The 13,251-nt window shown below is 42.9% G+C and overlaps 2 protein-coding genes across 2 annotated transcripts in view; both read left to right on the forward strand.

Moving 5' to 3' along the window:
- The window catches only part of XRN1 (5'-3' exoribonuclease 1), a 46,431-nt gene extending 41,159 nt beyond the window's left edge, over positions 1-5,272 (forward strand). Inside the window, exons 40-43 of the mRNA XM_028731198.2 lie at positions 163-276; positions 381-495; positions 1,019-1,179; positions 1,565-5,272. Of these exons, the coding sequence (XP_028587031.2) occupies positions 163-276; positions 381-495; positions 1,019-1,179; positions 1,565-1,858 (684 nt within the window). The 3' untranslated portion in view covers positions 1,859-5,272. The remainder of the gene's footprint in view (positions 1-162; positions 277-380; positions 496-1,018; positions 1,180-1,564) is intronic.
- A 2,846-nt stretch (positions 5,273-8,118) lies between these two features.
- GK5 (glycerol kinase 5) overlaps positions 8,119-13,251 on the forward strand; it is a 30,074-nt gene continuing 24,941 nt past the window's right edge. The window contains exon 1 of the mRNA XM_028731197.2: positions 8,119-8,606. Coding sequence (XP_028587030.2) covers positions 8,490-8,606 — 117 coding nt within the window. The 5' untranslated portion in view covers positions 8,119-8,489. The remainder of the gene's footprint in view (positions 8,607-13,251) is intronic.

Here is a 13,251-nt window from a genome sequence, read left to right on the forward strand (position 1 = left end):
CTGGTGACAGTAGACAGAAGGATAGTTGGCTAATCTTCAATAGGAAACTCTATTAGAAGGCAAATAAATTGTCCACCCTTTGTATAAATCTCTCCATTTAGCAGTCTGTTTGCAGTATGCTATATAGAAAATACAGTTGCTTTGTCTTATTTTCTTCCATAGACGATGACAGTTTGTCAAGTAAAGCTATCCAATGGCTTATTAGTACACGGACCTCAATGTCACTCTGAAAATGAAGCTAAGGAGAAAGCAGCACTTTTTGCTTTGCAGCAATTGGTGAGATTTTGAAAATGCTTTATAAAACCTTAGAATGCTCATCTCCATTTATTAGCTAGTCATGCTTCCTGTATCACGAACTTTAAGTACCCTTTTTCATACAGAGCTCTCTCGGCATGAACTTTCCTCTGCCACCACCGCCTGTATTTCCAAATTATCAACCCATGGGAGCTCTTGTGCCTCCTGGATCCATTCCTCCAGTCTTCACGCAGCACACCGGTATGTTTAATCAATTTTAACTTCCTGTGTGTGTAAATGCATGTTTTTCATACGATATAGTTGGAAGCAAATTAACTTTTTGTAGAAGTTGCATAGTAGCAAACTGCTAGTCCTTATCAGCAACACTGCTTTCTTTAATAATTGTATATAATTTGATTATTCTATATAGATTAATTTTATAAACAGCACCCTAAGTTTTTATAAACAAAGTCCTAAAGTTTTTAGGACTTAAAAAAGAATCTAATGTTCTTTGTGAGACAAGTTGCATTATTTTTTCTCACAGTGAGAGGGGAAAGTATTGAATGCATTGATCTCTAGTGTCTCAAAAAGTTGTCTTTTGGGTTCCATAAAGAATGCACCTTTTTCTCCAATTCAGTTACTATGAAATATATGAGCTAAATTTAGCAGCTAAATTTCCTTTCTGAATTCCATTCGGAAGTGGAGGGAGGGAGGCTTTGAAAGAGTAGCTACCCATTTTTCTTAGTTAATACTGGAATCTAAAATGAGCTTATTGTTTTTGCAGCTAATTTGTTTCCTTCACCACCTCATGCGTTTGGCCCAGTGCCATGGGGAGCACCAGTTCCAGTCCATGGGAAACCTTACTTCCCTGGTTCCTATCCTGGGAATATGCCTTTTGCGGGCACTGTACCAGCTGGTGCACACAATCAGTTTATACCCTTGCAGGTAAGATCTGACAGCAGCTACACACACACACACACACACACACACACACACACACACACAGAGCCAGTGTGGTGTAGTGGTTAAGAGCGATAGACTCGTAATCTGGGGAACCGGGTTTGCGTCTCCGCTCCTCCACATGCAGCTGCTGGGTGACCTTGGGCTAGTCACTCTTCTCTGAAGTCTCTCAGCCCCACTCACCTCACAGAGTGTTTGTTGTGGAGGAGGAAGGGAAAGGAGAATGTTAGCCACTTTGAGACTCCTTCGGGTAGTGATAAAGCGGGATATCAAATCCAAACTCCTCCTCCTCCTCCTCCTCTTCTTCTTCTTCTTCTTCTTCTTCATATGCTTCTCACATGTTAGAAAACTAAACCTCTTTTTTTTTAAGGTAACTAAGAAAAGGGTTGCCAGCAAGACTAATGTTGAACCAAAGGAGTTCCCAGGTTCTCTTCAAAATGTGCAGTTAAAGAATGAACAGTCAAGCATCGACACTACAAAAATGAACCCACATGATGCTTCTTCAGAACATTTAAGGTCTCATCAAGCTGCTCCATCTTTCCAAGAGAAAAAGGCTCCTTCAAGCTCAGTTGCATCTCGTAAGAAATCAATACCAAATGTGTCTACCAAGCGAAAGCCCAGAAAACTGGCTGTCAATTTTGGTGCACCCAAATCTTCAGAATAAGTATGGGTCATGGATTACTTTACATTTCCTTAGTGTTATAAAACCAATAAATATTATTTAAAAAATGTAAGCATAATAATTTGAAAGGTGTTCTGAACTGTAAATATTTTCTGTCAGTCACAATGAAAACAATTATGTTCACTGAAGAGCTTGATTTAATGTGATGTAAAACACAAGAAACTCTTGAGTTAAAGTAACAACCCTGTCCATCATGCCTCAGTCTGAAAAGTGGGGTTTGTGTACTGTCCCAGAAGTGGAGCAATAATACTGACTTGGCCGTCTTAATTGAGAAATAACTTTGTTTAAACCAACATATAAAAGTCCTCAATGAATGCAAAGCATAATTCTTGATGTCTTGTTTTTAATGATATAATAACTTCTAAAAGCAATTTATTTATATGTAACTGGTATACTTTATTTTTAGATTTTTCAGGTTTTTTGATCTGATACAGTGTGCATAGATTTTAACTATTGTGGCATTGCCAGTTGACTTTATGTAAGGTTCATTTCCAGGAGTTATGCCAAAGCAGCTTAATAACTTGGACAATTGTAATAAACTATCTTTAACTAAATGCCACCACAAATGAGCCACTGATAGAGGAAGCCAGAGCAAACAAATGCTTCAGGGATTTGCAGCAGGAGTAGACAAAATGTTGTGCTTTCCAGATGTTGCTGGACTCCAGCTTCTATTAGCCCCAGCCAGCATGGCCAATGGTGAGAGATGATGGGAACTGCATTCTAACAACATCTGAAGAACACCATGTTGGTTTCCTGCTTTTTACAGAATAAGAGGTACCTCATCACTGTAACAAGTTGTAGTTTTGGGAATGACTCCTGTACGCTTCTCTACTAATGTGCAGCCTCCACAACAGACCTGGCTCTGCTTTTTTTAAAGCACTTTCATTGTTCTGAAATAGTATATACTCCTTGGATCTGGTATCACCAAAGCATGATTCCTTAAATAGTACAGTTTCAGAAATAATGGTGAATCTTCCCAAATATCCAAATTAGTATGTGTGTAAGCTAGAAGACAACCCAGTCTAATTCGTATTCAGACTCAAATTGTCTTCATTCTGCTGTGCTGTTTTAGTTCTACTGTGCTGCCTTCCTATGATCTACTTGTTCTTCAGCACAAATTCGTGTTTCATAATCTGAGATATGTAAAATACCAGCCTGAAGGATACTTTTTATCACTTATTTTTTAAATGCCACAATTTCTTAAAAGAGAAACTAGCTAAGCTGTTGTGGGTCACACAATACTCCCCCACTCCCTGCCTCAAATAACATAGATTAACCTCTGTGTAGGAAAATAATGTTGCAACACTACCCTAGGTGCAATCTTAGCTCCACTTCTATGTATCATGGAGCTATTTAAATCTAAAATTGCACCGTATCCAAAGCACACAAAAACCCAACTTGGTAACACTCTTCAAACTATATAGTATGGAATTATTATTTTTTGTCACGCAGATTAATTTTCATGTTCTAGTAGTACTGTGCAGCAGTGGGGAACCTTTTGGCTCCACAGGCCAAATCCTAGTCCAGGAGGCAAAACTTGACAGGTGTCAGTCATCTGACATCAGGAGATTGGATGTTCAGCGCACCACACAGAGCTTACAAAGAGCCTTGTATAATGCTCTTAATTAAAGTGCCTGTGGCTTCAACTTCACACCCATCAGCTGTTTTCTGTAGGTATTAGGGAACTTACTCATGCGGCTGATAAGCAGGCTTCAGCTCTTATCTATCAGCTAATGGCACCAGCAGGTTCTACAGAACTCAGCTGCAACAGATGATCCACCAGGCTTTGACTTTACTACTGATGGTTGGTAGAAATGAAGCCTGATTTTCCTTGCTTGCTTTAAGGCTTCTGGTTGTACATTGGAGCCACAGGTTCCTCTCCGCTGGGGTTGCATTCCTTTGTTTTAGGGCATTGTTGCTTTGCTGCATGTGAAGTGGTCCTGTTAAGGTGAAAAGTGCTTTCCTCACTGCTTTCCATTTAAGAGTGAAAATACATGCTTAATGGAACTTAAAGCACTTAAACTCAGGACAGTCTGGCCATATTTCCCTTGACAAGGTCTGTCATACTGTTCTCACTGGTATAGTTTAAATTATTTTCTCAGATCATATTGCCTGGTAACTTGACTTCAGTCTCTAGAGAATGAATAAGGTGTACTCCCATGGAAGTGAGAACTGATTTATTTTACTATCGAGTCTCTTAAACAACATAAATTTTTCATTTGTTTACATCTTTGGGGTATATATATATGGTTACCTGACCCTTGGTAGGGACACGGGTGGCGCTGTGGGTTAAAGCCTCAGCGCCTAGGACTTGCCGATCGAAAGGTCGGCGGTTCGAATCCCCGCGGCGGGGTGCGCTCCCGTCGTTTCGGTCCCAGCGCCTGCCAACCTAGCAGTTCGAAAGCACCTTCGGGTGCAAGTAGATAAATAGGGACCGCTTACCAGCGGGAAGGTAAACGGCGTTCCGTGTGCTGCGCTGGCTCGCCAGATGCAGCTTGTCACGCTGGCCATGTGACCCGGAAGTGTCTGCAGACAGTGCTGGCTCCCGGCCTATAGAGTGAGATGAGCGCACAACCCTAGAGTCTGGCAAGACTGGCCCGTACGGGCAGGGGTACCTTTACCTTTACCTTTTTACCTGACCCTTAATGCAGGCACTGGAATTGCTTCTAACATGCTAAATTCTGTAAGACTTTTTATGGATCCTGCTGCCAGCATAATAGAAATAGACACCCTGAAGATTTATGTGTATCTTAGAACCAGCAAAATTCTCGTGTTTGTTGTTACCTATTGAACAGGGCTTCTTTGTTTTCCATTCTAATAAAAATGCCCATCCAATTTTCATCAGCCTGGTTCCCATCTATACTTGTCATTGTACCTGTTTCACTGTTTTCTATTCTCTATAATCTGCAGGATTAGTATCAGTTTCTTTATATCCACTGCCCAGTTTTTAGATACATAATCTCTAAAACATAAATAATTGGCTTATAGAATTTTTGCTTGTTTTTTTAAAATAAAGTTATATGGCTTATTTCTCTCAAATGTATTTTGTAAATGCTGGAAATTTTCATTAAGATCTTGTACAGAGCAGTATTTTATTAAGATCTGAAAGGGAAGACTTTTTGTGCACATTTTTATAGTTTCTTTTTTAAAAAGAACTTTTGTCTATCTGCCAAAGTGAAATGTTTAAAATGGCATGATTAATATGGAGTGTATTTTTGTGTATAGTGTTGTGCATTTCAGAATTCTAGCATGTAGCTGTGCAAAAGTATTTTTAAATATAAATGTACAATATACCCTGAAGGAATAAATCATATGGATTAAATACTCTGGAGAACTTTAATACAATAATTTTATAAAAGACTTGGCCTTGTCTGCTTGGAATAAAAATGTAAACTAAATTTTTGAGTTTCGGTATGTTTATTTCTCATTGGAAGAATTACGTCAGACATGGCTTAAACTGCATGTTCTATTTGGTTGTGGGGCTTTGCGGTAATTTGTTCTTAAGACAAGCCATAAAACTTAAGTTTGCATAGTCATGATGCAATCTTGGATTAAGGTTAAGACTGGCCATTTGTTTTCTAGAGAGTGGCAGGAGGAGGGCAACCAAAATGGTCAAAGGCCTGGAAACGAGGCCTTATGAGGAACGGCTAAGGGAGCTGGGCATGTTTAGCCTGGAGGAGGTTAAGGGGTGATATGATAGCCATGTTCAAATATATAAAAGGATGTCATATAGAGGAGGGAGAAAGGTTGTTTTCTGCTGCTCCAGAGAAGCAGACACGGAGCAATGGATCCAAACTACAAGAAAAAAAATTCCACCTAAACATTAGGAAGAACTTCCTGACAGTAAGAGCTGTTCGACAGTGGAATTTGCTGCCAAGGAGTGTGGTGGAGTCTCCGTCTTTGGAGGTCTTTAAGCAGAGGCTTGACAACCATATGTCAGGAGTGCTCTGATGGTGTTTCCTGCTTGGCAGGGGGTTGGACTCGATGGCCCTTGTGGTCTCTTCCAACTCTATGATTCTAGGAGAGGTACAATTCAGTTCATTCACACTAAAACTGCTTCCTTGTAGGAGAAATGTAAGAGAGGGGATAATATGCCTTGAATTACCACTAAAAATGTGACCAATGTTAGGGCAAACAAATGGACGTGGTCTGAGTATGCAGGGTTTGTATGCACAAGAGCCAGTTTATGAACGCAGCCCCAGGAGGGGAGAGAGAGAGAGAAGGGCTGGATTCAGGCTATGCTATTTGCAATTTGACTAATCCAGTATTTAATGCCCCAAAGATATATCAGGTGGAAGCTGGAATGCACGCGATCAGCTTTCTGCCCAAATGCTTAGTAAATGTTTAAAATACTGTAAGCGCTCTGTAAAAACACCTCTGAAATATTGTAAACATCTTTGTAGCCTGAATCAAAGAGTAACGTCTCCTGACCAACACCAAAAAGTGCAAAGAGAGGACTCTCAAAAACTGCAGATTTTACACTGTGTGTGTGCGCACACACACAGTGTATATTGCAAGGCAGAAGATAAAGTAACAACACCCTATTGCAGATAATAAAACTTTGAATTGCCAAACACATTTTGACCATAATGTTTCCTCAGAAAATACATTTATTGCTTCAGAGGGAATCCAGAGTACACAATATCTCAGGTTTGAGTTTGCCTCAGAGTGTGCTCTTGGAAAAAACTGAACGTGTTCGGAAGGCAGTATGTTTGTAACAAAGTTTCATTTATCTGCAATAGGCAGTTGAGTTCCTTCTGTCTTTCATGATACACTAATTTGTCACTGTGTTCAGAAGCTGTTTTAGTTTATTGTTTTGCAACTGAAAGAATCAGTTGTAGAGTTGGTGGAGACCCCAAGGGTCACCCACTCCAACCCCCCTGCAATGCAGGAATGTTCTCAACTGTCTAGCACATTCTACAATTTTGGGATATCAGTTTTGTTTGCAAAGGGCCCCGCTGTTTTCCGGCTTTACGCTGAAAACTACACTGCAAGTTTAGAGAAAAGGTGAGTAGGGGGGGTGGCATGATTAAAATTTTGTATGGCATGGAAGAAGGGGCTAGAGCGAAGTTTTTTCTCCCCCTCTCATAACACAGTTACAGATAGGTAGCCGTGTTGGTCTGCCATAGTCAAAACAAAAAAAATTCCTTCCAGTAGCACCTTAAAGACCAACTAAGTTAGTTCTTGGTATGAGCTTTCGTGTGCATGCACACTTCTTCAGATACACTCATCTGTATCTGAAGAAGTGTGCATGCACACGAAAGCTCATACCAAGAACTAACTTAGTTGGTCTTTAAGGTGCTACTGGAAGGAATTCTCATAACACAGTAACTCCTGGACATCTAATGAAGACTGGAAGATTGAGGACAGGATCAAAACAAGAACAGCTTCACGCAGCGCACGGAACCCACTTGCATAAGGAGGTCAGTGATGGCCATCAACTTGGACGGCTCTGAGAGAGGATGAGGCAAATTCAGGGAGGGCAAGGCTGCAAATGACTACATACTGGTCATGCAAAGCCGGAGGCAGTAGGAGGGAAGAATGTGCTCCTCCTCAGGTCCTGCTCCGGGGTTTCCCAGAGGCAACTGGGTGGCCACTGCCAGACCAAGACGCTGGACATAGGAGCCAACTCCTAGGGGCTGAGGTCTCTGCCAAGCCCCCCTCCAAAGTTGTTAGGCATTGCTCTTCATATAGTGTGCCACGTTTTGAGATTATGTGGGGTGGGGCTTCCCTGTTCAGGGAAGTTTTTAATGTGTGACATTTTAATGTATTCTTAATCTTTGTTGGAAGTGTGGCTGGGGAAACCCAGCCAGATGGGCGGGGTACAAATAATAAATTATTATTATTATTATACCTGCCCCCCCAATATCTTATCCAAGTTGGCACCTGAAGTTAAGTTGTGGGCGAACATATCAGACGACACAGTGATTCTCCAAACAGCTCTTGTTTATTCACAGGCCAGGCCAGAACTGAAGGGTTCAGCCAGCCTGCTTATATAGAGCTCCAGTACAACTTAACTGTAACAACTTTCTGTAACTATCCAATCACTGAACGTCACTTTTTATCCCTTATTTGCATATGTGGACCTGAGTAAAAACTATCTACAGTATCCCCCTGCTGGCCCAGGGTGAGAACTTCAGTACATAACACCTGACCCTCTGAGATTTAACTGCTTGCCCTGGAAATCACGAGAAAGCGGGGCGGGAAACTGCAACCCTTGGCCCTCCAACCCCTTGGTGTGTGGGAGCCTGGCGACCGAGTTAGGCGTTTCAAAACAGGCCGGGCCTTCGCGCCCTCCGGCGCACCAGGAAGGCGGCGCTCCGCTTCGCTTTCGCCACGCCGCCCACTCCTACACCTACCCGCCTTCCTCTCCTTCGCAATCACTGCTGGCATTCAAAGCCTGCCGCCGCTGCCGCCTCCACCTTGGCCGCTTTCTCCTCCCCGGAGTCCCGCCCTGCATGGAGAGGCGTTGCTCTCTCGCCCGCCGTCGGCGCGGCGGCTGCGTCCCTCTCCTTCCTCCTCCTCTTAAAAGCGCCTGGGTGCCTTTGCGGAGCTCGGGCGCCCGGTTCTTGAGGGGCGACGGCAGCGAGACTCGGAAGAGCAGGACGCCGCCATGGCCTCGCCTGCAACCGCGGAGAAGTATATCTTGGGTGTGGACGTGGGCAGCACGGTGATACGGTGCCATGTTTACGACAAGGCGGCGGTGCTCAAGGGAGCCAAAGCTATGCAGGTGGGAGCTGTGGTGGGGAGGAAGGGCGGGAGGGGGGGATACAAGCCGCGTCAGAAGGTACAGCTCGATTTTAACGCGTGTCTACCTAGAAATAAGCTCTACTTTGCTCCTGTGGACAAACACAGACGTAAGAGTGCAGCCTCTTTAACCACTTACCTGGGAGTAAGGGTATGATATGCCTAGGATTGTACCCAGGATCACAGAATCCTAGAGCTGGAAAGGGATCACTGGGGGCCATCTAGTTTAGACCCCCGCAATGCAGGAATCCTTTTGCATGAAGGATGAGTCTCCTGCTCTATCAGCGGAGCTTTCCTTTGTGTGTTTCTCCTTCCTGTTCGTTTCTTTTCTCTCTTCTCCCCTCCATCCCAAAGACAAAACAAAGCCTGGCTCCTGTTCTGTTAGTTCCCTGATGCTTCCACCAGTCACTCATTAGTCAAACTGGCTCATGTACCGCAACATTTTGTTGCAGGCTCTGATTGCTGTGGAGGATGAATGTGCCAGCCTTCCACCGCACATAGGCACATGAGAACATCATGTACAGATGTGGTAAATGGTGGTAGCATAGCAACCTTCTTGATTCCTAGATCAACGGGAAGGGAAGAATGGGGGAGACCCTGTGGGTATTGGAGCCTACTGTAGGACTTGCGCAAAAAAAAATTGTTTACTACAAAGAACCTAATGAAGCGTAGCACTGTGTTGCTGAGCCAATGTGTTGAAGAGCAGGAAGCTCTTCCTTGGGGGGGAAAAACCATTTGTTACTGTGTTTTAATGAACTGGTTTGCGCAATCCGCAGTATAAGGATTCTTGTTCTTTGCTGTTAGCTCCTGTGTCCTCCCCCCCCCCCCCCCATGTCTGTAAAATAAATCACACAAGCTGAATCTGAAAGGCAGAAGCAGACTTGGGTTTGGAAAGTTTGGGATGTTTCAGAGGACTAAGCGACAAAGCTCAGAGATTCCTATTGCAGATTAATTGGTTATAGAACAGGCTGTGCACATTTTGTCTGGACGTGCACCTTGGTGCTTGATGATGCAACTGTTTCCAAGTTCTAGTAAGCTGACATGTTGCAATGCATGTTTACCTTCTCTCAGCATGGTGCTAGCCTACATTTATCAGTTCAAGGAACTATAGTACAGTGGAACCTCGGGTAACATACACTTCAGCTAACATACGCTTCAGGTTGCAGACTCCGCTAACCCAAGAAATAGTACCTCAGGTTAAGAACTTGCTTCAGGATGAGAACAGAAATTGTGCTCCGGCGGCGCGGCAGCGGGAGGCCCCATTAGCTAAAGTGGTGCTTCAGGTTGAGAACAGTTTCAGGTTAAGAACGGACCTCCAGAACGAATTAAGTACTTAACCCGAGGTACCACTGTATAGGGCTAGGATAATGGCACTTAGAGTGATCTGATTGCGTCAAACTGCATGTTGCATTAAATGTGTGCTTCCAGTTACCCCTTCTCTTTTACCAAAAGCAGCTGTGGGTACTTAAGCTGGGTTAATGGGAAGAGGGTTTCCCTGCTGCAATTTATCACTTGATGCTGATATTTAAGGGCAAACATCAGTTGTGGGAGGGGACTTTTGATGGGAAAGTGGCACAAGGAAGAAAGTTTCTCTGCAGCGTGATCCCAACTCAGATACAACTGTCTCCGAGCTGCTTTTTGTTAAATAGAGACAATTGTTAGCATGCCCTTTAAAGCACCGTATTTTTCGCTCTATAAGATGCACCAGACCACAAGACGCACCTAGTTTTTGGAGGAGGAAAACAAGAAAAAAAATATTCTGAATCTCAGAAGCCAGAACAGCAAGAGGGATCACTGTGCAGTGAAAGCAGCAATCCCTCTTGCTGTTCTGGCTTCTGTGATAGCTGCACAGCCTGCATTCGCTCCATAAGACGCACACACATTTCCCCTTACTTTTTAGAAGGGAAAAAGTGAGTCTTATAGAGCAAAAAATACAGTATATACTTCACATAACTTGTGGTGTAGCCTTGTGTTATTTGCAAACTAGTTTAATTGCTACACATGTTATCACGATTACACTTAAGTGTTTAATGACAGAAGGAAGAAACTAATTAACTGAGTGCATTTGTTTACCTCTATGAAGGATTACTTATTATTCAAAATACCTTTAAATAGTGTTGTCCTGTACATGTTTACTGAGAAATAATTATTGCTGAATTCATTGTTGTTTAGGATTGCACCCATGTGTGTCTATGACAAGAAGACAAAGTGATGTACTAGAAAATTAGGTAGCAATTCTATACATGCCTGTAACAACACACTTGAAGGAGTTTGGCCTAACACAGGTGCCCTCGACTGGAGGCTATCTGGGTGGGTCCAGGGGGTTAATGGTTCTTTGTGGGGTGGTGTGGTGCCACCTGCATGAAGAAAGCAATTATGGTAAGACCCTTCTCAAGAAGCCCCACTTGGGCCCAGAGTTTTGTGATAACTACTGTCCAGTTGCAAATATCTTCTTAGTAAACTTCTCAGGTGTGCTTAAAAGAAGGCTGCCCAGCTACATTTTAGTTCAGCTTAAAAAGCAGTTATGGAACCCCTTACCTGTTACTTTTAATGGGGGAGGAACAAGGGGAATGTGACTCTGCTGATTCTTTTTCTTTTTAAAATATATGCTATTTATTGTTTTTTTGAAAGGAATATGAGAACATAACACCACCACCCCCTTCGCACATTTCTCCTACTCACCCCAGAACACAGATTCCTATGGGAAAACGTAATTCCAAAGTCCTAATCTTTTGTTTCCATTGTGACATTTGTGAATGTTCCAAAGATTCCCAGTTTTGGACAAGAAGTTGTCAAGCTGCTGCTAAAAGAAAAGTAACTAATTCTTTGATTGTCATTTTCACTTTTAGAGCTGGTTAACAGTACTAATTTTATTTGTAATCAGAATGTTAATCAACAACATTCTTCCAAAATGGCTGTAATTAGTCACTTGCCTGCTACATATGTATAGTGGTTCTAACCTCTTTACACCCTCTCCAGCAAAGAAGAGAAATAGCTTTGTTAAGGTGACTATATCTCAAAGGTGATAATGCAGAGACATCACCTTGCCGACAAAGGTCCGTATAGTTAAAGCTATGGTTTTCCCAGTAGTGATGTATGGAATTGAGAGCTGGACCATAAAGAAGGCTGATCGCTGAAGAAATGATGCTTTTGAATTATGGTGCTGGAGGAGACTCTTGAGAGTCCCATGGACTGCAAGAAGAGCAAACCTATCCATTCTTAAGGAAATAAGCCCTGAGCGCTCACTGGAAGGACAGATCCTGAAGCTGAGGCTCCAATACTTTGGCCATCTCATGAGAAGAGAAGACTCCCTGGAAAAGACCCTGATGTTGGGAAAGATGGAGGGCACAAGGAGAAGGGGACGACAGAGGACGAGATGGTTGGACAGTGTTCTCGAAGCTACCAGCATGAGTTTGACCAAACTGCGGGAGGCAGTGGAAGACAGGAGTGCCTGGCGTGCTCTGGTCCATGGGGTCACGAAGAGTCGGACACGACTAAACGACAACAACAATGTAGAAGCTTCAGAGTATTTTCCTATAAAAGCATGGATGCTGACTTTAATAGCTTCTTAGCCACAGGCTCTGCCAATCTACCCCCCCCCCCATTACTGTCTCTAGATCTGATTCTCGACTATGTTATATCAAATTTGTTTGGCCTAATTGCGTGTCACTAATTATTTCATAATTATTGATAATATAGGCTTCGATTTTGCGTTAGTGCTTGTAATTAGATTTTCAAATGTTGATAGAGGTTTGGAAGCTGTTGGATTTGTTAGAAAATTTGTAATGGCGTTTATATTTCGCCAACTCCTAATGTTTTGTCTTGCGTTGCATGGTTCTTGTTTGCCTGCCAGGGGTATGCCATCTGCGTAAAAGTTTCATAGTCTGAATGAATCCATCTTCCTCCGTTGCTAACACAAAGTACCGTACTTCGTTTTTCTATGTATCTGCCTCTTTCATTTCTGCAGGGACCAGCCCCTCATACCATGAAGCAGTAACCACACTCTGGACCCAACCAGTCAGGCCCCCTCAGCCAGAAGGGACAAGGTCAAGGGGGCATGTGGTCAGATCCATTGCCATCAGCACCTTGTCCACATCAACTGATTCACCTTATGTAAGCTGGTCCCACTAAGCATCCTCGATAGCAGCACTGGGTTCTTCAACTAGAGCTGCAACAAGACACCAGCAGAACTGTGTGGATTAGTGTCGTAACCAGCCATTGTGTACCAGTTGAATTTCTTGTTTGCTCTGTACATTCCTCACTTCTATATAGGTCAGAAACATTTCCCCAGATGCAATCAAAAGCAGAACTCCCTAACTTTGTACTTGGCAGTGGTGTATGACACCTTAATCTCACTTGTGACCCAAACTTAATTTGAGCTGTGGCTTTCTGACTAGAAACCTGTTTCCATACATTATTATTGAGGCGCGTTTCCTTACAAACCCAACTAAACTAACCTGTTCAGGTTGATACAGAGAGCAGTTTTACTTGCGCTGTATTGTCTCTGTGGGCCAGCTGTCCTAAAGACATAGTGTGGTATTTACTCAGAGTATACCCTTTGAAATGAATGAACATGACTAAGTTAGGCCCATTAATTTCAATGGATCTACTCTAAGCAAGGTCCGTAT

This window comes from Podarcis muralis, chromosome 6, assembly GCF_964188315.1.
Source record: "Podarcis muralis chromosome 6, rPodMur119.hap1.1, whole genome shotgun sequence".
NCBI classification, from domain to species: domain Eukaryota; kingdom Metazoa; phylum Chordata; class Lepidosauria; order Squamata; family Lacertidae; genus Podarcis; species Podarcis muralis.